This window comes from Delphinapterus leucas, chromosome 7 (genome assembly GCF_059928025.1).
Source record: "Delphinapterus leucas isolate spDelLeu-1000000601 "Yukka" chromosome 7, BTC_Dleu_Yukka2, whole genome shotgun sequence".
In the NCBI taxonomy this organism is placed as follows: Eukaryota; Metazoa; Chordata; class Mammalia; order Artiodactyla; family Monodontidae; genus Delphinapterus; species Delphinapterus leucas.
The window spans coordinates 79,518,157-79,545,813 of record NC_143135.1 but is presented as its reverse complement, the minus strand read 5'-3'; the positions used below and the strand labels follow the sequence as shown (position 1 = coordinate 79,545,813).

General features: G+C 34.0%; 1 protein-coding gene across 1 annotated transcript in view; it reads right to left on the bottom strand.

Moving 5' to 3' along the window:
- The window catches only part of DYNC2H1 (dynein cytoplasmic 2 heavy chain 1), a 364,877-nt gene that overhangs the window by 190,835 nt on the left and 146,385 nt on the right, over positions 1-27,657 (bottom strand). The window contains exons 62-68 of the mRNA XM_022560560.2: positions 27,331-27,472; positions 26,643-26,752; positions 19,879-19,977; positions 18,197-18,320; positions 2,875-3,038; positions 1,073-1,192; positions 387-521 (exon numbers count right to left, since the gene is read on the bottom strand). Of these exons, the coding sequence (XP_022416268.1) occupies positions 387-521; positions 1,073-1,192; positions 2,875-3,038; positions 18,197-18,320; positions 19,879-19,977; positions 26,643-26,752; positions 27,331-27,472 (894 nt within the window). The remainder of the gene's footprint in view (positions 1-386; positions 522-1,072; positions 1,193-2,874; positions 3,039-18,196; positions 18,321-19,878; positions 19,978-26,642; positions 26,753-27,330; positions 27,473-27,657) is intronic.

Below are 27,657 nucleotides of genomic sequence, written 5' to 3'. Positions count from 1 at the left end.
ACAATAGCTTTTAACTCTTTTATTGATATACTTAACTTGCCTTAACTTAAGAAAAGTTCCAGGAATGGCAAAGATGCTCTCTAACAGTCATTTTAAACACGTTCATTTTCAATTTCAGTACAAGTTTATAGCTCTAGAACTTTGGATAACATGCCAGAAATCAGTAGTACTCAGCAGAGCTCAATGACCAGCACTCCTTACACTTGATACCCTCAACATCTATCGCCGTCTCTATAATAAGAATTAGACCCAAGGACCTGGTGTTTTTGAATAGCTTTCTTTTTTTGCAGTCATCATTCCCCTGAAGTCCTGGTACTAAAATTTTTATCATATTAACATGAAAGTTTAAGAAAACAATACAAGATCACAAAGAAGGAAATATTTACTTGATCAAGAGAAATTTGGAGTTTGTAAGATTCTTTAAGTGACTCCTGAATAAGTGCACTGCTTGCTTTTGTCTGATTCAAAGATTCAATCAAATCCTTATTTTCCAAAATATTGCCTTGAGATGTGGCAAGTGTCTGCAGAAAAATTAATAAAATAATATGAACACTATTATATATATTAAAATAATCAATTAAAAGAAGCCCATGTTAACTATCATTAATTTGATGATGTTTTTGGGAACTTATGTTCTCTTAAAAGAATTTCATTATTTTACAGCCTTCTGTATCAAAAGATACTGTAAATCATTATATGATACTATATCATCAAAACATTGTATATGTATTAATTTTATCAACCTAATAAAAACTATTTAAAGTTACAGATCAAATCATAATTTCATGCTGCCTTTGAATGTTTTTCTGAGCATAAAATCAAATATTAATGAAATAATACAGTATAAAGACGATATTAGTTAAAAATTGCTTGTCTTAAACATTACTCCTGGAAGTCTTATATTCCAAGACATCTACCTTTTTCTATTTGAATTTTGACTTTAAGATACATATTGATGTGTCTTTGATACAACCAAAAACATGCTAAAGGTACTATAATTTTTAAAAAAACAATATTTGATTATAATCAGAATAATATAATATGAAAAATATCCTGAATAGCTCAATTTTACCTCTAAAAGAGATTCTTCAAGCTTAGCTAACTGTATTTTCTTATCTTCTTCCTGTTGTAATAGTTTTGTTTTCTGGTCCTCTAAATCAGGTTTCTCATGCTGAATAGTTAATGCCAAAAGCTTAAAAAAAAATCCAAGGTTATTCTAGCAATAAAGTTCAAACAAAACAAACCAAAATGAAAACTTCCCACAAACAGGCCTTATGTTTGATCAAATATTACAAGTATAATGATGCTACTATGTACTTCATTCTTTCTAGTTAAACATATGAGACACGTTCACAATTATTTCTGACAAAAGAGGCAAACTGAATAGTTAACTAATTGATAAAATGTTAAATATTATAGGACAGCTATAAGAAATTGCATTACTTAACATATCAACATGTAATATTCAGTTCTTAAATTAGATTAAATGTATAAAAACTATGGAAGCAAACATTTTTAATGGTAAGTAGTCACAAAAAGAAATAGTTACCTTACTTAAAATACTATATTAAAATCACAATGAGATACCACATCACATCCACTAAGATGGCTATAATTAAAAAGACAAATGATAATAAATGTTTGCCAGAATGTGGAGAAAGGGGAACCCTCATACATTATTCATAGGAAAGTAAAATTGTGCAGCTACTTTGGAAAACTTTGTCTATTCTTCAAAATGGTAAACATAGAGTTACCATAAAAACTCAGAAATTCCACTAAAAAAGCACTGAATTGTAAACTTTCAAGGGGTGAATTGTATGATATATGAACTGAATCTTAATAAAGCTGTTGAAAACTGCTATGTCAAATTCTTCAGTTTGAAACTTTAAAATAGGAAATGACATTTGCATGTCATAAAATATATTAATTCGAAATCTATTGTATAAGCATGTTCATTCAGTTCTTGTTAAAGTAATACCTAAATAGCCCTTTTCAGCAATTACTGTGGAGATCTTTTATATAGAAGAAGCAATTTTGTCAATTCTGCCAAGCTCTGAGTAATCTGTACATTATTTATGAGAAGTATCATCAAGCCAATCAAAAGACATTGTTCATAAAAATATGCAGTGAGTCATCTAGTATGGTAAGAAAAATATTTTAATAGCAGAGTTTTAAAAATTACAATAAAGTAAAAACCATGGTAAATATACATGCTATCATATAAATCAAAAGAGAAAAATATACTATTGTTAGATGTTAGAAAACAGGATGATACTGAAAAAGTCAGGATATCTTTAAAGAGGAAAAATGAGTAAGGGAGTGTATAAGTAAAAATCTGTACATGAAAATCATTTTGCAATTCATGTAATAACTATAAACTGTAATAAGCCATACACAGATAAAGTAAATTCAAACATGCAAATGCTCTAGTCAAAAAAAAAAAAAAAAAGTTGGATTTGGAATCAAAGACCCTCACCTAAAAAAAAAAAAAAAAAAGACCCTCACCTAGCTGAATAAGTCAATAGCTGCAATTTTAACATTTAAACTTCAGTTTTCACAGTTAAAATAAATAAGGTTGCTAATCTTAACATGTATGATCCTCCATTTCTCAAATTCTAACAAATATGACAGAAGTAGACTGTAAAATTAAAGTTATACCGGAAGAAGCAGCAATTTGACATTAGCAACAAATATACAATTCTAACACTAATGGAAAATGAAATAAACCCAAATGTGTTACTGATTTGCAAGTATATTTTCAAAATCATGAGTTTAAATGCTAATCAGTTTAACAAAACAGCTTCCCATTCAAAAGATTTCATTAGTATACAAAGATACTAAAGATTTCTAAGGCAAATGATTGTCCATATATACCTGTCCTCGTAATCCACTTCTTGTTGTAGTAAAGTTAACCTCAGTAACGATGGAAGCTGCATCCGGTGGAATAAAGGGATTTGGGTTTCTTGTTGACAAAAAAAGGCGAAATTCTTCATTGTAGTCGATAATTTTGTCACCTATTTGTACCACATAACGTGGTCCTGTTTTTTCAAAATGACATAATTAGTTGGCCGGAATATTCTGTATTTTGCTACATGACATTAAAAAATATAATTTTCTAGTACTTCTAAATAGTTTTTACTACAGGCTTTTTGATACAGTCCAAAATACAGCAACAGCAAGGCCACCCAAAAGACTATTAACGAGAATGCTCTACTGATCAGTCAGCACTTATGCAAACAAGGATAAATAATATTCATTAAGACAATCCTAGGATACTGAAGCATCAAAGGAACATCTACTTATATTCAATATAGTTTTAACATTAATTATATGTTTGATATTACCAATTTTTCTGAAATGTTTGATTATACATGACAAAAATAGAAACTCTTATTAATTATTCTCTACTTCAAAATTCATCAAAGTGTTTATTGTACTAGTATTTAAGATGTAACACTTGAAAACAGAATGACCTGGTAAAAACCTGGAATTAACAACATATGAGTAATTGCAAAGAATCCATTATTAACATCAAAAAAGATTTATTCAGACTGCCGTACACAGGTACTTTGCAATAAATTAAACTAAGAAAAAGTAAACTTCTGCCTCACAAAGGAGTTTTTTTTTATATTCTAATATAAAACACAATTATATTAATTATACAACATATACAGAAAAATCAATCAACAATTACATGCATTACTTATGATTTTAACTGATAAAAAATAATTTTTTAGGTAAAAAAATATATTATCGAAGATTATTTTCTAATGTTAAGAAAAACAATGTAATGAATTTTTGAGAATCCTAGAATAGATTTTAAAATTTACCTAACTTTTTCAAGTTAATGTGAAAAGAATTCAATATGTACTTTATGAAAGAGGATATGTAAATGGTTAAAAAACAATATCAAAATAATGCTGAACGTTAACCATTATTAGTAAAAAACAAATTTAAAGGTTCAATGTAATAACTCTACACCAACTAGAATGATTCAAGAAAATGCAAGCAGGATAAATGCAAAGAAAACTACTTCTAAGGACATCATAGTAAAACCACTGAAAATCTATGACAAATGCAGCACAACAATAATGCAAAGGCAGGTATTGAGTATATGGAGTTAAAGACCAATACTGGAAAAGTTTCAAAGTATTTATCTATATTAAAAAAATAAGTCACAGATGCATACTGTTATACACAGGGTAGCCATTAAAAACTATCAGGTTAATTAGAAAACTACATTAGTTATTGCATGAATTGGTTAACTGTACTACATTACAAATATTAAGACTGCCATGGTGAATAAAAATGCAAAACCAAATGATATACTGTTTATGAGAAACACACTTTATAAAGAAAACCAACAGAAAATTGAAAGTAAAAGAATGGAAAAATATACCATGCGAACACCAATCCCCAAAATTAGTGTAATCATTCTAATACCAAATTCTAAAACTTGAGATACTTCTAGAGACAAAAGACAGTTGACAATGATAAAGAAAATAACCAAACAGGAAGACAGCACATTCCAAATATGTATGCATCCAAACACACAGCTTCAAAATATTTAAAGTAAAAATTGACGGAACTAAAAGAAAAAATTCAAAATCATAGAGGCTTCTTCTCAATACATGACAGAACAAATAGAAATAAAAAGTAAAGGTATAGAAAATCTGAACGTTACTATTAACAAACTTGAATTAATTGACTTTAGAGAAAATTAAAATAACCAAGAGCAAAATTTACATAATTTTCAAGTGTACACGGAATATTTGTGAAAATTAGCCAATGCCAGATCATAAAAAAAGCCTCAACAGGATTAAAAAACTGAATACTTCAGAATAAGTTTTCTGACCACAACAGAGATAAGCTAGAAACCAATCCCAAAAGGGTAACTAGAAAATATCCAACTCCCTGGAAATTAAACAACAAAAGCAATGAGTAACTTATGAATTAAAAAAATACAAACCAAAACTTGTGGTATGAAACTGAAGAAGGGCTTAGCAGAAAGTTTATAGACAAAAAAAATGCATATATTAGGAAAAAGAAAATAATGAATTATCAATACTTTGAATTTCTATTTCAAGAATCTAGAAAAAAGACAACCAAATAAAATCTAAGGAAAATATTAAGAATAAAATAAATAAAAAGCAAAAATTGAAAATACAATAGAGAAAATCAACAAAGTTAAAAACTGGTATTTTGAAAAAAATCAGTAAAATTGATAAACTGCTATCAAGACCTACCAAAGAAAAAGAGAAAAAAAATTATCAATATCAAAAAAAAGACACATTATTGAAAAACTCATGGAAATTTTAAAGTTATAAGAATATTATATAAAAACACACCAATATATTTGACAAATTAAATGCAATAGACAAACACCTAAAATAATTAATCTAAGTTGATATATGCACAGAATATAGATTACAAACAAAACTAAATTAACTCAGGGAGAAGAAATCAAGATGGCAAAGCAGAAGGATACAGAACACATCAAAAATATGTCTACACGTGAAAGAGTTCTCACTGAAAGCTAACTGTAGACTAGCAGAACTAGAAGACTGTAAGAAAGATGCATATAGAATTGGGTATAAAGGGATGAGAAGCTATCAGGTCTGGACCTGTGCCCCTAGGAGGGGACTCAGGAGAAGAACAATCACACAGACAGAGATCCTCTCTAGGGAGTAGGTGGTTTGAGTCACAAATGGGGCACCCTTGTCCAAAGGTCAGACACTGAGAATGTGAGTCTCCTTGCTGTTTGGAGGGCTGGGGGAACTAACAGGAGGGCTGTGAGAAGCCTGGACTCCATTCATGAGGAGCACATCCTCGCTTGCTTACTTCCAAAAAAGGGCAGAGAGGGTGGATTGAAACTGCATGGGTGGCTGACTGGTTTCCTGTGACTGCCCCAGCACGCATCCCACTCTAAGTCTAGCAACTGCTCCAGCCTCACTGGGGTGAGGGCTGCTACAGCTGAGCAGAAAGCTCAGCTGTGAGAAACAAAAGCAACACAGACCTAAAGCGTGTCTGAGCAGGGTGGGAGCAGCCATTACTGGTGCTTACACAGGCAGCACATTAGAGCAGCCATGATTTCTGTCTGTGGTCAGACAGCCACAATTCACACCCAGACCAATGCCAAGTGCCCATGCCAATCCCTCTTGCCCGAGCACTGCTCCCCTCCTGGGCAAGAATGCTGGTGCTGGGATTGAGGAGAAAACAGACTTCAAGGGAATGGAGCCAGCTCGGACCCAACCCTCAAAACTTCTGCTCCACACTATTTACAACAGCCAGGACATGGAAGCAACCTAAGTGTCCATCAACAGATGAATGGATAAAGATGTGGCACATATAGACAATGGAATATTACTCAGCCATAAAAAGATATGAAATTGAGTTATTTGTAGTGAGTGGCTGGACCTAGAGTCTGTCATACAGAGTGAAGTAAGTCAGGGAAAAATAAATACCATATGCTAACACATATATATGGAATCTAAAAAAAACCAATGGTTCTGAAGAACCTAGGGGCAGGACAGGAATAAAGACACAGACACAGAGAATGGACTTGAGGACACCGGGAGAGGGAAGGGTAAGCTGGGACGAAGTGAGAGAGTGGCATGGACATATATACACTACCAAATGTAAAACAGATAGCTAGTGGGAGGCAGCCGCATAGCACAGGGAGATCAGCTCAGTGCTTTGTGACCACCTAGAGGGGTGGGATAGGGAGGGTGGGAGGGAGACGCAAGAGGAAGGGGATATGGGGATATATGTATACATACAGCTGATTCACTCTGTTACACAGCAGAAACTAACACAACAATGTTAGTCAATTATCCTCCAATAAAGATGTAAAAAAATAGAATCCAACAAAAGAGAGAGAAAAAAAAAAAAAACTTCTGCTCCAGCAACTTGGGAACAGACCCCACCCCCTACAGAGCAGTGATGGCCACTGAGCAGAGAAAAAGCCCCAGCTACACCTGGCTCTGATCTAACAACTCCATCTCCAGCCTCCTACCAAGGTGATAGATGCCAGCAAACCTGAGGAAAGACATGTTCTGTGTTCACATCAGATTCAGCTCTCCCACAAAAGCCACTGGGCACAAGCAGACTGTACCACACAAAGGCACCCATTAAAGACTGCAATAGGCAACAGTTTCACCTAATTTCATAAAGACAGAGAAAGTTAAGCAAAATGAGCAGAGGAATTTGTCTCAATTGAAAGAGCAAGAGAAAATCCCTGAAAAAAACAACTAATGAGACAGAAATTAAAAATTTACCAGATTAGGAGTTCAATGCATTAGTAATAAAATATGCTAACCGAAGCAGGGAAAAGAATAGCTGAACACAGTGAGAATTTTAATAATGAACTAGAAAATATAAAAAAGAATTAGTTAGAATTGAAAAATACTGTAACTGAAATGGAAAACACAATAGAAGGATTAACAGCTGACTAGGTGATACACAAGAACAGAAAAGTGATCTGGAAGATAGAATAATGGAAATAACCAAATCAGGAAAGGAAGGGAAGAAGGGAGAAAAGGAAGGAAGGAAAGAAGGGAGGGAGGGAGGAAGGAAGGAAGAAAGGGAGGGAGAGAGGATGAAAGAAAGAAGAACAGTTTAAGGGATCTCTGGGACAACATCAGCTGTACCAACACTGAATTATATGGGTCCCAGAGGAGAAGAGAGAAAGAACGGGGTAGAAAATGTATTTGATGAAATTATAGCTGAAAACTTCATAAACCTGAAGAAGGAAACAGATATCCAGGTACAAGAAGCACAGAGTGTCCCAAACAAGATGAACTAAAAAGACACACACCAAGACATATCATAATTAAATCAGCAAAAGTTAAAGATAAAATTCTAAAGGCAGCAAGAGAAAAACGAAGAGTCTCATACAAGGGAACCTAAAGAAGGTTACCAACTAATATTTTTGCAGAAACTTTGCAGGCTAGAAGGGAGTGGCATGATATACTCAAAGTGCTGAAAAGGAAAAACCTGCTAACCTACAATAGATATACAAAAATTAGAGAGAAAGAAACACAAGCATACCATGAAAGGAAATCATCAAACCACAAAGGAAGAATCTAAACGAAGAAAAAAAAGAACAATAAAGAACTCAAAACTACCAGAAAACAGGTAACAAAATGGCAATAAGGACATATCTATCAATAATTACTTTAAATGTCAATGTAATAAATATTCCAATCAAAAGACATAGGGTGGATTATTGGATTAAAAAAGACCCATCTATGTGCTGCTTATATACAATGGAATATTACTCAGCCATAAAAAGGAATGAAACTGAGTTATTTGTAGTGAGGTGGATGGACCTAGAGTCTGTCATACAGAGTGAAGTAAGTCAGAAAGAGAAAAACAAATACCTTATGCTAACACATATATATGGAATCTAAAAAAAAAAAAAAAATGGTCAGAAGAACCTAGGGGCAAGACAGGAATAAAGATGCAGACCTACTAGAGAATGGACTTGAGGATACGGGGAGGGGGAAGGGTAAGCTGGGACAAAGAGAGAGAGCAGCATGGACATATATACACTACCAAACGTAAGACAGATAGCTAGTGGGAAGCAGCCGCATAGCACAGGGAGATCAGCTCAGTGCTTTGTGACCACCGAGAGGGGTGGGATAGGGAGGGTGGGAGGGAGGGAGACGCAAGAGGGAAGAGATATGGGGACATATGTATATGTATAACTGATTCACTCTGTTATAAAGCAGAAACTAACACACCATGGCAAAGCAATTATACTCCAAAAAAGATGTCAAAAAAAAAAAACCCAGAAAATAAATAAATTAATAAATTAAAAAGACCCATCTATGTGCTGCTTACAAGAGACTGACTTCAGAGCTAAAGACACACTAACTGAAAGTGAAGGGATGGAAAAGAGATTTCACAGAAATGGAAATAACAAGGAAGTAGAGGTAACAATACTCATATCAGACAAAGTAGACTTTAAAACAAAGTCTATGACAAAAGACAAAGAAGAGCATCATGTAATAATAAAAGGATCAACACAAGTACAGGATGTTACACTTGTTAACATGTATGCACCTAATACAGGAACACCTAAATATATAAAGCAAATACTAAGAAACATAAAGGGAGAAATTGACAATAATAGAATAGGAGGAGCCTTTAACATACCACTTAAATTAGTGGACAGATCATCCAGAGAGAAAATCAATAAGGAAACAGGGTCTTAAATGACACCACAGGCCAGTTGGACTTAATAGATATCTACAGGACATTCTACCCCAAAAGAGCAGAATACACATTCTTTTTAACTGCACATGAAATGTTCTCCAGGATTGACAATGTGCTAAGACACAAAACAAGTCTCAACAAATTTAAGAAGACAGAAATTATTATCAGGCATTTTTTCTGACCCCAACAGTATGAAACTAGAAATCAGTTACAGGAAGAAAACTGGGAAAAGCACAAATATGTGAGGAATAAACAACATGCTACTGAAAAACCAATGGGCCAGTGAAGAAATTAAAGAGGAAAACAGGAAATACATTGAGACAAAAGATAACAGAAACACAACTTTCCAAAATCTATGGGATGCAGCAAAAGCAGTTCTAAGAGAGAAGTTTACAGCAATGCAAGCCCACCTCAAGAAATAAGAAAAATCTCAAATAAACAACCTAACCTATCATCTAAAGGAATTAGGAAATGAAGAACAAATAAAGTCCAAAGTCAGCAGAATGAAAGAAATAATAAATATTAGAAAGGAAATAAAATTAAAGAAATAAAATTAGAGACAAAAAAAATAGAAAAGGTCAATGAAAGCAAGAACTTGTTTTTGAAAAGACAAGCAAAATAAATAAACCTTTAGCCAGGCTCATCAAAAGAGAGAAAATGCAAATAAACAAAAGAAGAAATGCAAGAGGAGAAATTACAGCCATTATCACAGAAATATAAAAAATAATAAGAGAATACTATGAACAGTTATATGCCAACAAAATAGACAACCCAGAAGAAATGGACACATTTCTAGAAACATATAACCTGACAAGGAAGAAAGGGACCATCTGAACATACCAATTACTAACAGTGAAATTGAATTTGTAACAAAAAACCTCCCAGCAAATCCAGGACCCGCCGGCTTCACAAGGGAATTCTACCAAACACATAAAGAAGAGTTAATGCCTATCCTTCTCAAAGTATTCCAAAAAAGTGAAAAGGATAGAACACTCCCAAATTCATTCTATGAGGCCACCATTACCTGGATAACAAAACCAGACAAAGACACTACAACAAAAGAAAATTAAGGGCTAATATCTCTGATGAATATAGATGAAAAAATCCTCAACAAAATATTAGCAAACCAAACTCAACAATAAATAAAAAGGATCATACACCATAATCAAGTGGGATTTATTCCAGGGATGCAAGGGTCAATACTCGCAAATCAATCAATGATACATCACATTAACAAAAGAAAGAATAAAAATAACATGATCATCTCAATAAACACAAAAAAAGCACTTGACAAAATTCAACATCCATTCGTGATAAAAACTCTCATCAAAGTGGGTTTACAGGGAGCATATCTAAACATAATAAAGGCCATTTATGACAAATCCATGGCTAACATCATACTCAATGGTGAAAAGGTGAAAAGAAAGCCTTTCCTCTCAAATCAGCAATAAGAGAAGGATGCCCATCTCACCAATTCTATTCAACATAGTATTGGAAGTCCCAGATACAGTATTCAGACAAGAAAAAGAAATAAAGAGTATCCAAACTGGAAGGGAAAAGTAAAACTGCTACTATCTGCAGATGACATAAAACTATATAAACAAAACCCTGAAGTCTCCACCAAAAAACTGTTAGAACTAATAAATGAATTCAGTAAAGTTGAAGGACACAAGATTAACATACAGAAATCTGTTGCTTTTCTATACACTAACAATGAACTATGAGAAAGAGAAAGCAAGAAAACAATCCTGTTTAAAATCACATCAAAAAGAATAAAACACTGAGGAATAAACTTAACCAAGGACGTGAAAATCCTACTCTGAAAACTATAAAACATTTAAGAAGGAAACTGCAGCTGATACAAAGAAATGGAATGATATTCCAATGTCTTCAATTGGAAGAATTCATATTGTTAAAATATCCATAGCAGCCAAAGCAATCTAAAGATTCAATGCAATCTCTATCAAAATACCCATGGCAGGGCTTCCCTGGTGGTGCAGTGGTTGAGAATCTGCCTGCCAATGCAGGGGACACGGGTTCAAGCCCTGGTCCGGGAAGATCCCACATGCCACGGAGCAACTAGGCCCGTGAGCCACAACTACTGAGCCTGCGCGTCTGGAGCCTGTGCTCCGCAACAAGAGAGGACGCGATAGTGAGAGGCCCGCGCACCGCGATGAAGAGTGGCCCCCGCTTGCCGCAACTAGAGAAAGCCCTCGCACAGAAACAAAGACCCAACACAGCCAAAAATAAATAAATTTAAAAAAAAAAATACCCATGACATTTTTCACACAACTAGAACAAATAATCCTAAAATTTATATGGAACAACAAAAGACCCCAAATTTCTAAAGTAATCTTGAGAAAAAAGAACAAAGCTGGAGGTATTATGCTCTCAGTCTTCAGAATATACTAGAAAGTAATCAAAGTAGCATGATACTGGCAGAAAATCAGCCACACAGTTCAATGGAACAAAATAGAGAGCCTAGAAAGAAACCCATGCACTTATGGTCAATTAATCTACAACAAATGTGTCAAGAATATACAATGGAGGAAAAACAGTCTCTTCAATAAGCGATGCTGGAAAAACTGGACAGCTACATGTAAAAGAATAAAATTAGGACATTTTATCACACCATATATAAAATAAATTCAAAACAGATTAAATGTAAGATCTGAAAAAATAAAACTCCTAAAAGAGAAAGCAGAATACTCTTTTAGATAAGTCATAGCAATATTTTTTGGATCTGCCTCCACAGGCAAAAGGATAAAAAGCAAAAATAAACAAATGAGACCTAATCAAACCTAAAAGCTTTTACACAGCAAAGGAAACCATTGACAAAACAAAAAGACAACCTACTGAACAGGAGAAAATATTTGCAAATGATATGCTCAATAAGGGATTAATATCCAAAATATATAAACAGCTCATATAACTCAACATCAAAAAGCAAACAACCCGATTAAAAATTGGGCAGGAGACCTGAACAGACATTTTCCAAAGAAGAGATGCAGATGGCCACAGGCACATGAAAAAATGCTAAACGCTGCTATCGTCAGAGATATACAATCAAAACCACAATGAACTATCACCTCACATCTGGCAGAATGGATATCATTTAAAAGACCACAAATAACAAATGGTGGCGAGGATGTAGAGAAAAGGGAACCCTAGTACACTGTTGGCGGGAATGTAAATTGGTACAGTCACTGTGGAAAACAGTATGGAGGCTACTCCAAAAACTAAATATAGAACTACCATATGATCCAGCAATTTTACTGCTGGGTAAACTCCCAAGGTAAACAAAAACACTAATTTGAGAAGTATATGTACTCCAATGTTCATAGCAGCATTATTTACAATAGCCAAGATACAGAAGCAACCTAAGTGCCCATTAGTAGATGAATGGATAAAACAGATGTGGTATATATGTATATACCATATATATATTAATATATATTGAAAATATATACACACACACATATACACACAATGAAATATTACTCAGCCATAAAAAGAAAGAAATTCTGCAATTTTCAGTAACACGGATGAACCTAGAGGGCATTATGCTTAGTGAAATAAGTCAGAGAAAGACAAATACTCTATATTGACACTTATATGTGGAATCTAAAAAATAAAAGAAGTCAAAGTATATAACAAAACAAACAGACTAACAGAAATCAAACTAGTGCTTACCAGTGGGGAGAGAGAAGGGGAGAAGGGGAAGACAGGGGTATGGTATTAAGAGATACAAACTACTATGTATAAAATAAATAAGCAACAAGGATATACTGTACAACAGGGGTCCCCAACCCCTGGGCCGCGGACTGGTACCACCTGAACCATCCTCTACACCCTATCCGTGGAAAAACTGTCTTCCATGAAACCAGCCCCTGGTGCCAAAAAGGTTGGGGACCGCTGCTGTACAGCACAGGGAAATACAGCCACTGTTTTTTAATAAATTTAAGCGAAGTATAATCCATAAAAACATTTAATCACTATGTGTACACCTGAAACTAATATAGTTTTGTAAATCAACTATACTTCAATTAAAAATTATTCAGTTAACTAATTAGTTAAAACATAAACTCAGTTTAAAGGGTCTCAGCTCGGGTATACCGGCAACTTACAATGAAAGATAGATCACCATGGGAAACTGCACCTTGTCTCAGTAAAAAGGTATTCAGAGATGCTTTTTATAGAAGATGGACTTAACACTGGGTGATTTTAGAATGGTTCAAAGAAAGTGCGGTTTTGCTGGGGAATGGATGCTATCAGAAAGACCAGACAATTCTGATTTGTATCAATAATTTTGTTGATATCTAGGAGGTGTCAGAAATGGTGTCAGACTAAGCTATATGGGTAAAAAAGCAGAAGTCACTCATAATAGCAGGGAGAAGAGGATGTTTAGCTATTTTTGTGGCATGGAAGTGTCCTCGTTTTCGTGCGCTGACATGCTTATGGTCACAGAGTGACCTGCCTGTTGATGGTGTTCTGTGAAATGGTTTATGTTCAACAGGAGAGCACCATGGTCAAGCTGTAGAGCCTGGCCAGCTTCCAGCCCATAGTAGTCAGGTGCTGCTTTTTTCTTTCTCATTTGTGCAATGTACAAATACAAGTAAAACTTGTCTGCTATAAGGCAGGAATGTGGTTATCCTTGTGGGGGACAGTGGTAAACAAGGGAGTTTGGAATGCTGAAAAAGTTCTGTATCTTGATCTGGGTGCTTACAGAAGTGTATTCCATTTGTAAAAATCATTAAGCTATACAATTGTAAGTGTATCTCAGTAAAAAGTGAAAATTAAGAAGTAACTGATTTTCTCTTGTAAGACTAGTCATGAAGAGGGGAGGGAAAGAACACTCCTGCCATCCTATACTATTTGATTGTGTAACCCATCAATGCATTATTCTGATATAACATTTTTAAAAATATTCAAAATAAATGTTTTATTGTATAAAAAGACCCTTGGACATAAGTCCCTTACACTACTCTTAGAAAATATTACATGTAGAACTATAAAAGTCCAACACAGTCTTAACTGTATAAAGTCTTAATTTACATTGGAGTTAACCTACGATAGAGTTAATTTTGACTACATTTTTCTCCTGGGCACAAAATCTGTACTGTACTTTAGAGAACTGTGGAAACAGAATGATTAGGCACAAGTACAAGATTTGGTCTCACATTGTCTTTCCAGGGGAAGCCTCAACTTACATGGCTATTATTTTGGTTTCTGAGCCTGGATCAGGATTGAGTATATTTTGTTTCGATTTTTTTGGTTAACATATCTAATAGATTTGGAGCACCTGTATGTACAGATATATTAATTGGCTACGTTTATTGTGATGCCTTGATGACTTCTTTAACAATTAGCCAAAGATACAGGCAAGATCTGCCTATAAAGTGTACCCAAATCTGGCCAATACTTATAGTTGAAAGAAATGCATCATGCTAGGAAGTGAAAAAGAAAGTTATTCTTTTTACACGAGGCAAGAGTGCTACACAATTTTATCTGTCTGGATTTCAAAATAAAAGTTGCTTGAACGTTTATTATGACCATGAAACTTAAACCAAGAAGTGGCCACCACTGCTTCCACAATGCTTGACACAGCAATGATTAAAAATATTTTGCTCACAGCAGATACTTGAACACTGCTAATGATTATTAATGATTTCTTTTTTATATTCCCCTGGCAAGAAGATGAAAATCAGTTCATCTCTTATATGCAGTATACCTTAACAGGTCCAAACTCTTCAGAAATATATTATCATCTGAATTAGAGAAATCCAAGTACCATGTGAACTGCCATATGGGTACAAACATTCCATCATATAGGTAACATCTTGGTAATGGTCTCCACTGATAAAATTGCTCACATTGTATTGTAAACCTTTCAAGCTTAACTAACTAAAGATGATGGGACTTACATGAAGATAAACAAAAAACCCGGCCACAAAAATAATCAAATCAACATTGCTCAAGGAAATATCCCACAGCCTATTAAGAATAAACTGCTGGCTTTATAGCCACTATATACAAAGAAAGAAAATCAACAACTGAATACCTTCTTCACTTTACTAGAAGCAGCATATTCCACACCTGAAGATTTTACTACAACCTAATAATTTATCTGGTCAACAAACATGTGGCTAAGTTTGAATGGCAGCTCCTGTAAAAGCTGCAAGTGCCAACTCTGGAAGTAATCCAAGCAGTTGTAAACCAATCCTTGTCTTTGAGCCCTATATCTTTCAGATGCACAGAATTACAGATGTCTACAAAAAAATCTCACAGATAAGACAATCCAATGGAATGCTACAACCATCCACTATCCATAGGTAAAACTTTTGGCAACCTATAGCATGGAATATTCTGTACAATGAACTGGCTTCAAGTAGTGCTCTTGGCTATAAAGCATGTCACCCTGAAAATAACTGAAATATACCAGTACAGAGATTCATGGGTCAGAACTGGTGAGCTAGCTTAGGGTTTCTCAACCTCAGTACTACTGACAAATTGTACTGGAAAATTCTTTGTTATGAGGAGATGCCCTGTACATTTTAAAGATATCCTTGGAATAGACGCACCAAGTTGTTACAACCAAAAATGTCTCCAGTCATTGCCAAATGTCCCCTGGGGGACAAAATCACTACCATTAGAGAACCATTGGTCTAGCTGTGTTCAGGCCATTAAGCCGCCTAGATTCAACTGGGTTACCAAAGACATACCTATATGGAGAACCACCCTCTAGAAACAGATACAGCAATTAATCACAAGGTTAATCTTCATGTTGCACATACATATGCCTGTATGAAGCAGTCGTGCCTAAACTGAAGAATTTGGTCTAAAAGAGCCAATCAAGAATGTTTAGCTATCATCTCTACTATAACTCTCGAATCCATACTCAAACCCCAGATGCAAATGAAATAACTGTAAAGGATTAGAATGATTAATAAAAATAATTTTGACATCTATTGCTAGTAAAACTTAAACTATTTGCCAACTACACTAGCCTCTCCTCCAGCAACTTCTACATAGATAGCTGGTCAAGCAGTCTTCAGCTATTTGATAGTTGCAAACTTCTACATCTAACTTCTGCCTTGGCTGAGCTACTAGGAACACAGGAAACAGAAAATTTAAAACAATGAGACTTTGATGAAGAACTGTACCTTGCTCTTCTTTTTGATCAATACATATTTGAGGGGATTTTTGAACTGCATAAATTTGAGGAGGAGAAGTACATTCTATTCCTATTCCTTGTGCCTGTTTTGACATCACTATGTAGAAAGGCAGTTCATGTTGCTTAGGTTAAGAACACTGGGGCGTAAATGAACTTGGACCCAGGCTTTGTTTTACGTCTTTCTAGGACAACCATCCTCTGTCCCCACAGGAAATGTATGACGACAAATGGCTATTCATGAGGAACTCAAAACTGCAGAAAAGGACAATCTGAAGTATACTCAAAGGGGATAACAGACTTCAACTGATGTGACGTGAACACATGCGACTCTGGATTGAAGGTGGAAAAAGTAAGGTAGGGGCAGAGGTAATGCTCTTTTTCTCAATGAAGTGAACAGAAATTAACAAATTGACCCAAACAGCCCTGAACAACTATCTGGAATAGTGGTTCACCGTGTGAACAAATCATGATGTAGAATATTATCATTTTTTACCAGATCCAATTTTAGGGGACCTTGTCAAACTCCATTCTCAGAAAATGCAGCAGATATGGCTAAAACCTAATACCAATAAGAGCTCATCGAGATATATTTAATGAGCGCTCAAGGGTCAGCATACAGACTAAAGGGAGTCAAATCCAGATGATCCTAAAGGTTCATTTCCACCCCCTTTAAGATAGCATAGCAAGAGGTAGCTCAACAGATCTGAATTAGCTCCAGTAAAGAACAGACTGAGACCAGAGACTGAACCCCAGGAAGTAAGTTCAGGTTACATAGGCAACAGTCCCACTACTAGGGTTCTTTCCATAACATATCAATCACTGCTAAGCTAAGCATACCTATTTGTGGGATAACAGGTGATCAGTAAATAGTGCATTCTTTGCTATTTCTCTGCTTTGCCCCCAATAACTCCAATTTTCTAAACTTTGTGGTGCTAGCAAAGTGTGTGGTGTAAGTAAGTGTATGTACTTATATATAAGTACATGTCTATGACATTTTGCACAACAAGCTCTTACATAACTTTTCAAATATCAAAGTCTGGGTTAGGTACCTGCACAGAAAAGAGGTAACATAACAGTCCTAAGACCAGTATCCTTGCAACCTGCTTGCAAGGTTGGCCCATAACCATTGTATGGGAATTTGGATTTTGTTAAGGTTCTCACCATTCCCAGAATAGGTAAGAGTGGCTCACTGTGCTTAAGCTATTTGTTCAAACAATACGGTTTACGCTGAACACCTGCCTTCCTTTGGGGAGTCTGGAATTTTGCTACCTGCTAGACAGAGTGTGTTACATAATAAGCCCCAATAAAAACTCTGGACACTAAGTCTCTAATAAGCTTCCTTGGTAGACAACTTTCATACGTGTTGTCACAACTCAGCCCTGGGGGAATTAGCACATTCTGTGTGACTCCAATGAAAGAAGACTCTTGGAAGCTTGCACCTAGGTTCTTGACTCCTGACTTCACCCTATGTGCCTTTTCTCTTTACTGACTTTGCTTTGCATCCTTTCCCTGCAATAAATCTAAGCCATGAGTGCTGAATCCCTTGAGTCTTTCTGGTAAAATATTGTTCCTGGGAATGGTGTGGGAGACCCTAACATGGTGCCTCTTTTACAAAGGCACTTTAAGTTTTTTACTTGCTGTTACTATTATATTCTGATGATATTACTATAATACAGTCCCCAAAAAGTTTTCCTCTCTTTAGATTCACTGAAAAGACCAAAAATGTCAAAGTTAGTTAATGAAGTTAATTATTTTGTATTTAAAAAGTAGTTACTCTCTGGAAACTGTCAAATATTCATTTACCTTGAGCAACCAGATCTCGTCTCAATAATGGATAAAGAACAGGTTCTACACCATCCATTTCTTGTATAATAAGGGTTTTCCCAAAACGTACTGCCAACTCAAGAGCTGTGATAAAGTTACTATCCTAAGAGAATAAATAAGAATACATATGAATTCCTTTATTACCTTAGATTTACAAAAGTCCTTACAGATAATGAATGAAGCTATTAACAGCAATAACACAAATATTTTAAAATTAATATGCATGTTAACAATACAAATTATTCATGATTGCTTTTCCAGTTATAAGTACTTGGTGGTGAATCAATTTAGTAGAATAAATTATCAAATAAATTCATAAATAATTTAAATAGACATATTAGCAAAAAAGGATTTTTACATTAACAATAAAAAAGCCTTTTAAAATTTTCTACTATGATTTCAAATTGATGCAGAAATTTTCAAATTCTACATGCAATAAGTTACTCATCCAAGTATTAATAAAAACTACTTTGGGGGCTTCCCTGGTGGCGCAGTGGTTGAGAGTCCGCCTGCCGATGCAGGGGACATGGGTTCGTGCCCCAGTCCGGGAAGATCCCACATGCCACGGAGCGGCTGGGCCCGTGAGCCATGGCCACTGAGACTGTGCGTCCGGAGCCTGTGCTCCGCAACAGGAGAGGCCACAACAGTGAGAGGCCCGCATACCACAGAAAAAAAAAAAAAAAAAAAGAAAACAACTACTTTGGTTGTATTCAATATCACATTGAATGGAAGAAGAAAGACAAGATGATGAATTCTAGTAAACTATCTTGATGTGATAGTTCTAATTACTGTAAAAAGAACCTTTAGATAAAATTCTATAACCATTCAAGAATTTTTAGGCTTTCTGGCTAGGTAAAGAGTCATTTTAAATTCCACTCTAAGCCTCCAACTGTGGTTAAAAAAATTTTAAATATTTGGATAATAATTATTAAGATCTCCTACTACAACCGTAAGTGGCATTAAATATTTTATATATTATATAAATATATTACAATTATTCTTAAACACAAGTGAGTTAGATATCCCCATTTTGTAAGTGAAGAACATTTTAAAGAGTTAATTTTTCAAGCACCTGAAGCATATCTACAAAAATTAATCATACACTAGGCCTTCCCCAATAAAAAAAAAAAAACTGACCAAAAATAATTTCTTTGGTGAGATAAACATGACAGTGAAAAGTCACTACACAAAACACGATGGTTACATTTCATTGACCAACTGTCAAATCTTTGTACACAACAAAGATGCTCATTGATGAGTTACAGGAACAGGAAATTAAAAAGTCAAGGAGGTTTTCCTGATTCTCCAAACTAAGTAACTTACTTCTATAGCATCCTATACTTGTCTTTAATCATAATTTAGTGTAAATGCTTATTTGTTTAGTGTAAGTAATTACTTAATTTTCATCTCCATGAGGGCAGGAACTACTCACTTATAAATTCCCAGGGCTTAGATCAACACCTTGCATACAGAAGCAATCAAACAAATATTATTCCTTTTTACAAATTAGAAGACTAAAGCTAAGAAAGCTACATTTCCTTCCCAGGACCCATACCAGGTAAGTTATAAGACTCAGTTTTGAATCTATGTTTTCTGATTATAGTTCTTTTCACCACAAGATACCATTACTAGCTGGTATCTAAATTATAAGTAATACACACCTGCTGGTTAATAACTTCCAGACGTGAGTCTTTCAAATGTGTCTTTAACCATTCTGTAGCTTGGGAAGAAGGGTCTACCAGAAATGGGCAAACTCGACTCTAATTAAAAAAAAAAAAAAGATTATAAGCTTTCATTAAATGAAAATAATTTCCTAAAAATTATTAATCAATTAATGAGTGAGTTTTTCTCTCAGGCTTTAGAGAACACAAATATACGACTACAATGAGGAAATAAGGGTACAGTTTTTAGCGGCACCAGAGGTTACATTAATCAATTTTACCAGTAATTAATACTAGGTAATTAAATTTAACCACAGTAAAGTGAATATAGTCTTATTTACTACACAATAATACAGAAAATGTATATTAACAAAACAGTAAGCAGGAGTTCTAGTCCTAAGTTGATGCCATTTGTACCTCTCTTTTTGGTTTTAAAATACACAGCCAAGTCATTCCCTAACTTTAGATATTCTTTGGTTGAATAAACCATAGAGGCCTTACAAGAGAAGTATGAGCTAATCATAAAAGTATCGCTGAAATAATTAGCAATAAAATTATTTATATTTTAAGACTAATTTCTCTAAAGTAGTACCTAGTTAATATTACAAAAGGAGTATCCTAGAAGAGAAAATTACATAAGATGATAGGTTAAGATCTAACAAACTAGGAACTAAACTCATTACAGAACGCCTTGCACTAATTAAACTCTGAAACAGAAAATTAGAAACCTGGCATTGTGCCCTATACATACAATGCCACTTAGCAAATTAAAGGAAGCCAATTATACATTTATACATCTGATCAATTTAAATATATGTAAATATATTTAAAAAATATGATAAATTTTAAACTATCTAATAGTCATTGTTACCTAGCAAATTAGATTTAAATAACAGCTGACCTTATTTTTCTTAAATTTTCACATTTATTTGAAAAATGTAATGCAGTTGTGTGCTATAGGGATAAAATAACACATGAAAGTCACAGTGAAGTGAAGACTTAGAACTGGGGTAGATCTAATAAGAACATGGATGTTATCTTAGTGGTATACCAAGAGGGAGAGGGATGGTGGGAATCACATGCCCTGGGGATTAACAGCATTTTATCAGAAATGCTGTTTAAAATTTCCAGCACATGGTGATAATAAAGAGCTGACTGACTTTAAAACAGCTTTATTATTGTTTTAAAACTCTCTCTAGACAATGTGGCCTCTTTTTACCTGCACCCAGAGTGGGCCACTCCCACCACAGCTCCACAGCGTTATCCCACTGTATGATCTTCCCCCAGCATCTATTTCTGGAGGCATCCAGAAATAGCAAAATTATATGGCTAGTAAATAGCTTCTTAAGTATTACCAAAGTATTACACCTAGGTTTTAGATCTCATTTTATGCTAGCATTCAATAGCAAACATTCCACAAGTAAACTAGATTTTGCCTAACCACAAAAATAATTATTTTAAATTTTAAAAAAGTTCTTACCCATGATTTCAAACCAATGATCTGATGCAGTTAAAAAGAGAATAAGATAATGTTTCAAAAAATCATGTTTTTACCATAGAAAATATGCTTAAGAATTTCAAAGAAGGGCTTCGCTGGTGGCGCAGTGTTTGAGAGAGTCCGCCTGCCGATGCAGGGGACACGGGTTCGTGCCCCGGTCTGTGAAGATCCCACATGCCGCGGAGCGGCTAGGCCCATGAGCCATGGCCACTGAGCCTGCGCGTCCGGAGCCTGTGCTCCGCAATGGGAGAGGCCACAACAGTGAGAGGCCCGCGTACCGCAAAAAAAAAAAAAAAAAAAAAAAAAAAAAAGAATTTCAAAGAATACTTACAAGTTTGTGTTCATCTTATTTATACTTCTCCAGAGATTCAGAGAAGACCTCTGAGGTATATTTTAGGTCTGTGTTCCATGATTAAATGTGGTAAAATTCTACATTTAACAAATTATAGTAGATCTAAAAATAGTGAGCTTTCATTCATTCATGCTATTCATTCATCTACCATATGTTGAATAATGATTATAATAAGACAACACGAGGGATACAAAAATTAGTTAAGATACATTCCCTTACCTTCATTGGCCACACATCTAATAAGCAAAAAAACAAAAATTTTTTCAATCAAAAAGGACACAGAATTCTATAGGTGGATCACAGGCAGAGTTAGGAGAAGCTGCTAGGAAGCAATTCAAGTCAAACTAGGTCAAAAAAAATAGGACTTGGCCAGGCAAAGAAGTAAAAAAAGCAAATTAGGCCAAAACAACAGCCTGATTGAGAGAAGAATGAAAAGCTGGGAGTATTTGGAAAACTACCAGTAGTTTGGCATAGTTGGAATAAAAAGTATAGACAAAGATGATGCATATAAAATGGCAGGAGTAATCAGAGGTCTTTCTGATCATGAAGAGCATTTTATGCCATGTTTAAGGATAATGAAATTTTTATACTGCAGGTAATGGGTAGTCACTGAAATATATTAATCAAGGAACTGTGATGATCAGATTAACATTTTAGGAGGATCACTCCAAAATAAAGGAACTGATACAGGGGCAGGGGACCAACTGCTATAAGAATGTATTTATCCAGGTACAACATGATGAAGGCCTAAGTGAAGCCACTGGCAGTAGATGTGGTTAGAAGAGAATGAATTCATGACACATTTGAGAAGTAGATTTGACAAGACTTGCTGAATAACTAACTGAATGTAAAAGTAAAGAGACATAGTAAGAATGAGTTGCAGATTTGCAGTTTGCATTACTGGACCAAGACTGTGACATCTCCAGTGTTAGGAAATAAAAGAGAAGCAGGTTATAAGGAGTGGGTGAGGAAGAGAAACAATTATTAAAGTACATAGCTACCTTTGCCTAGCATGCATGCCCCACTCAATGCATTTCTCATGGGATTATCAATCATCTAGCACTGCACACAAGGGATGAGCAGGTGACCCAAACTAACAAATCAGAATCTTTCTGGGGAAGTAACAAATACTGGAAAGGAAGGGAAGAGATATCTTTAGTCTGAGAACATAAATTGTGATAATGGTAAACCTGGAGTCGCCAATGTCTATCCTTAACACAGGGTAGAAAGAACCTATCCAAGAATAAATACATCTCTTAAGATGGAGAGAGAGAGAGATGTCCTGGTAACACCATTCGAATCCTGAAGCTAGCCCCAATCTTTTGAACACCTCAGTTATTTAAAAGCATAAGTTGCTTTTTTTAAGAAAAAAAAAAAAGTACTAAAGTTGGCCACTAAAAGATTCTTGACTAAAAGTTTTTTTAAAAAATGATTAAAGACAGAGCTTGAGCTACCTACAAAGCTCCAGGTAACAATATCTAACAGGAAATTAGAACTACAGAGCTCAAAACAGAGGTCAAAGGCTAGAGACACATGATATCTATTGGCAAAAAAAAAATGATTAGGTAGTAGACATTTTTGAAAGAGATTTTTTTTCTTCCACTTTTACTGATATAACTGACACACAACACTGTGTAAGTTAAGGTGTATAGCATAATGATCTGACTTACATACATCATGAAATGATTATCACAGTAAGTTTAGGGAACATCCATCATCTCATACAGGTACAAAATTAGAGAAATAGAAAAAAAATTTTTTTTCCTTGTCATGAGAATTCTTAGGATTTGCTCTCTAAGCAACTTTCATATATAACATATAGCAGTGTTAATTATATTTATCATGTTGTACATAACATCCCTAGTGCTTATTTATCTTATAACTGGAAGTTTGCACTTTTTGACTTTCATCCAATAAGAAAAAGACTATTTTTAAAACATCTATAAAACTCTATAATTTTATTTTTATTTTTAATAACCACAAGTGGGATAAGAGTAGAAACATCTTGTAAATAAAACTAAAGCTCATCTTTTGATAAGGAGAATTATATTAACAGGAATAACATAAAATAAATAAGTTAAAACATATACAGAAACACACATATCTTTGAGAGGCAGCCTTACAAGCATAGACTGCCTAGATGGCAGTGTTTGAATCTTGGCTCTACCTCTTGACAGCTCTGTGACCCTGAACAAGAAACTTAATCCTTTTGTATCTCAACTTCCTTATCTACAAAAAGGGATAATACATGTACCTACTAAATAGGGTTGATTTGAAAATTAAATGAGTTAAGAGTTTAAGTGCTTTACTTGTATTAATTCTTAAATAATAATATATGAAAAACATAGTAAGTACATGTAAGTGTTGATTATTGTTATGCATTTGGGATTTAATGAAAAAATGTTTTCCCTATGCAATTTACCTTTACAATTTTATATTCTTTAGACTAATAGCAAATTAGTTTGCATTTCCTCAGCATACACTAAATGGCAGGAAGGGAAAAAAAAAATCTCAGAAATTGAATGGTATAAAGAAAACTAATTTGACACTGAACTGTCCATAAACAATAAAAAAAAATACCTAGTACATCTTCACAGGAAAAATTTATAATACTGTGAAATTTAAACCAAGAAAAATTTACAACACTGTGAAATTTAAATTAATCATATTTTTCCATCTTCTTTCTGGATGCTTTCACTCACACCTCTCCATAGTGTCTCATACTCTCCATTTATCCCCTGAGTTCCACAATATTACAAAGATCATACAATTATCTTCCAAACAAGGACACGTTTGAGAGTAAAGAAAAAATTATTAATAATCACATCAGGAGAACAGGTGTAAATCATAGTCCAAGCAATCCAGGGCATCATGGCCAAGATTTTCCCCTGCTCCTCAAGGACATAGGTCATATGAGCTTTCTGTGGCAGATAATTATTTGACTATTTCCTCACCCAGATAACACATGTGCTTCAACAGTTAGCTTAAACCAAATATGAGAATTCCAAGCACCTTTTGTTGTAAGACAAGGAATAATTTTGGACATAAAAGGTTATCCTTAGCACCAATAAGGGATTGAGCGACTATAGCCCTTGAATCTGGGAAATCCCACACTGAATCTCTGAAAAGCTTTATTGTAGTTAATGAGGAGACATGCTATATCTCTGAATCCAAAATACATTTAATTCATCACACCTAGTCATTTTTTTCTCAGGGAAGACTCCCAGAAACCCAGTTTGTACATATTTAGACATCTAACTTCATATCACATGGTAATGTTAATGAGTAGATGTTATAGACTTGTTGTATCCAACCACACACGCAACTACAACAGTTTATTCTAAATCTAGTCCACCTTAGAATTAAGATAAAATGTTAACCATAATGGAAAATTCATTTCAACAAAATGACTAATTACTCTAACAAGTTTGTCCAAATGGTTTTGTTTTGTCATATAAATGCATATGTGTCTGTAAGAAACTTGGCAATATTAAATACAAAGTAAACTAAGCTTGTCATTAAAATTAATTTCAAAGACAATATCCCCCAAATTCATCATGAAAGACAATTTAATTCAGAATACAAAAGTAAATATTTTCAATTACTATTATCAGTAAAAAATAAAAATTATTGTGATATATTTTTTCTAAAAGCCTCTGATTTGTTATGGAATAAAAAAGAAAAATTCTTAAACTAGTATTTTTTTTTTTAATCTGCAAACAATTGCTTTCTTGGAGTACTGAAAAAAGGAGTGACTATGAAACCTTGGGAAAGGAATAACAAATATGATAAAAAGTACTAGGTTGTAATGAATTTATTTACATACACATTTAGAGTTCCAGATTTGTAATTCTAGTGTGAAAAATAATGATAAAAATGTTTAAAAAATAAATTAAAGTTTAAGCCAAATCAAATTAAAAGAAGGCAAAATTGTGTAATCTTTGTTCAACGGCTTCTATGCTAGTAAGACACCAACGTATAGAGTCAAAGCACAGTCAGCTGATTAACAGGTCAAATCAAACAGAATAAATTATCCAGGAATGAACAGGGACCACAATTCATACTCACAATATGAATCATATAATAATATAGCTTACACTGCCTAAGGAGAAGCATTTAATGTTTATATCTTCTTTGAGATGTGGAGTTATGGGATAAAGAAATGGTGTGTGGACAGAGAGAAGGGTTGTAGAGAGGAAAGAAAACACTGGTAATATAGAGTATAAACTGTTGAGATAAAAAGAACAGAAAAAACAAAACATATTTTCAAGGGAGAAATGTTATCTTCCAAATCCTGTATCAGAAAGGTAAACTAAAGTAATGGTAAAAAAAATCAAACTTCATACAAAGAAATGATTTGCTTGTACACAAGATTTTGAATTTGGTTTTCACACTCACTGCTAATTAAGGTATAATTGCTTCAACTTTAAATAATTACTTTTTGGAAACATATACTATGTAAAAGAACAATTTTCCAAAATATGCACATGGTTATCTTTAACTTATAACCCAAAACTTATCCATCTTCACTTTCCATAACTTTGTAAAACAAAATGAAATAAAAGTATAAAGTTTTTATTTTTAAAATATACTCTAGATGAAAGAACTATATAACCAAATGAATCAAGTATCCCTAAAACATTTCTATTATTATCAGGAAGTTCAATTTAAAATATTTTGCCATCAAAATGATACCATTTTTATTTATACTTTTGTATTAAGGTAAAAAATAAATTACACTGAAAATTTTAGAGATGCTACCTGAATCACAAATGGATTTTTATTAGCAAAATATTTTTTACTTTTACTTAACTAAGACTAACTGTGAAAGCCTAAGGATTTGAAGAAGGTAGTTCATGGAGCAAGCTTCAGAAAAAAACATTTCTAATGAGAAGATTAAAGTAGATTAATTACCTGCAAGATAACAAGAGCATTTTCTATGGAAAGGTCATCTGATGGTAGGCCTTCACTTTTCCAAATTAACTGTTCACTTTCAGTACAAAGAAACCTCCTCAGATCAAATTCTGAAAAATTAAGATATCGATAATACTTTACTACAATAATCTTATGCTTGATAAAAGAAAGGGAATAAAACTATTTATAATATACTCAAACAAAAGTCCCATGATCATTCTTAATACGCAATCCATTCTTCTGCATTTAGAATCAGAAACTAAAGAGAAAAAATGTTTTAAAAAGTGCAAAGGAATGAAACTCAAATTATATTTCTTCTATCAAATGAATGTTTCACAACTATAATAATTTGCGAAAACCACAAAATTCACAAAGAATTTTGGAATTCCTACATCTCATCTTACCATATGAAATTAGTGTAAAAATAAATAAAATGTTTAACTGCATTCATACAACATCAAAATAATTCAGTGGTGTCAGTTTCAAAAAGGGATTTTATGGGTAGAAGAGTCATTATAATAAAGCAATTCTCAGAACATCTGTAGAATTTAGCAAATCTAAAGTGGCTATGGTATCCTTTAACTTACAGAAAATTTTCCCCATTTAAAAAAAAGTAAAATGACAAAAATCAAAAGATGTGCTTTTTAGTATACTGAAATTTCAAATTTATGAATAACTAAATACAAACTTTCAAGACCAGCTGACTTGGTCCATTCTACCAAACAGGTTTTTCTCAGACCCTCAGGAGCAGCAGAAAGATATGTAATAAATGCAGCAGCTAGCTGAGCTCTTTTAGGAAGAGTAGCTAATTCCTCTGTTATCTCTGTAACCTGGAAAAAAAAGGAGAGAGAGAGCAACATATGGATATGTTCTAAGATAGAAAAAAAATATTGATAGCTTCACAAATTGAAGTTCTGACTATAGAAAAAATCATTTATTGGTTTAAAGTAATAACATGTCTGAACAAAATTGTCGAAATGTAAAAATACCAGCAAGACCTCAGACCTTGCTGTGA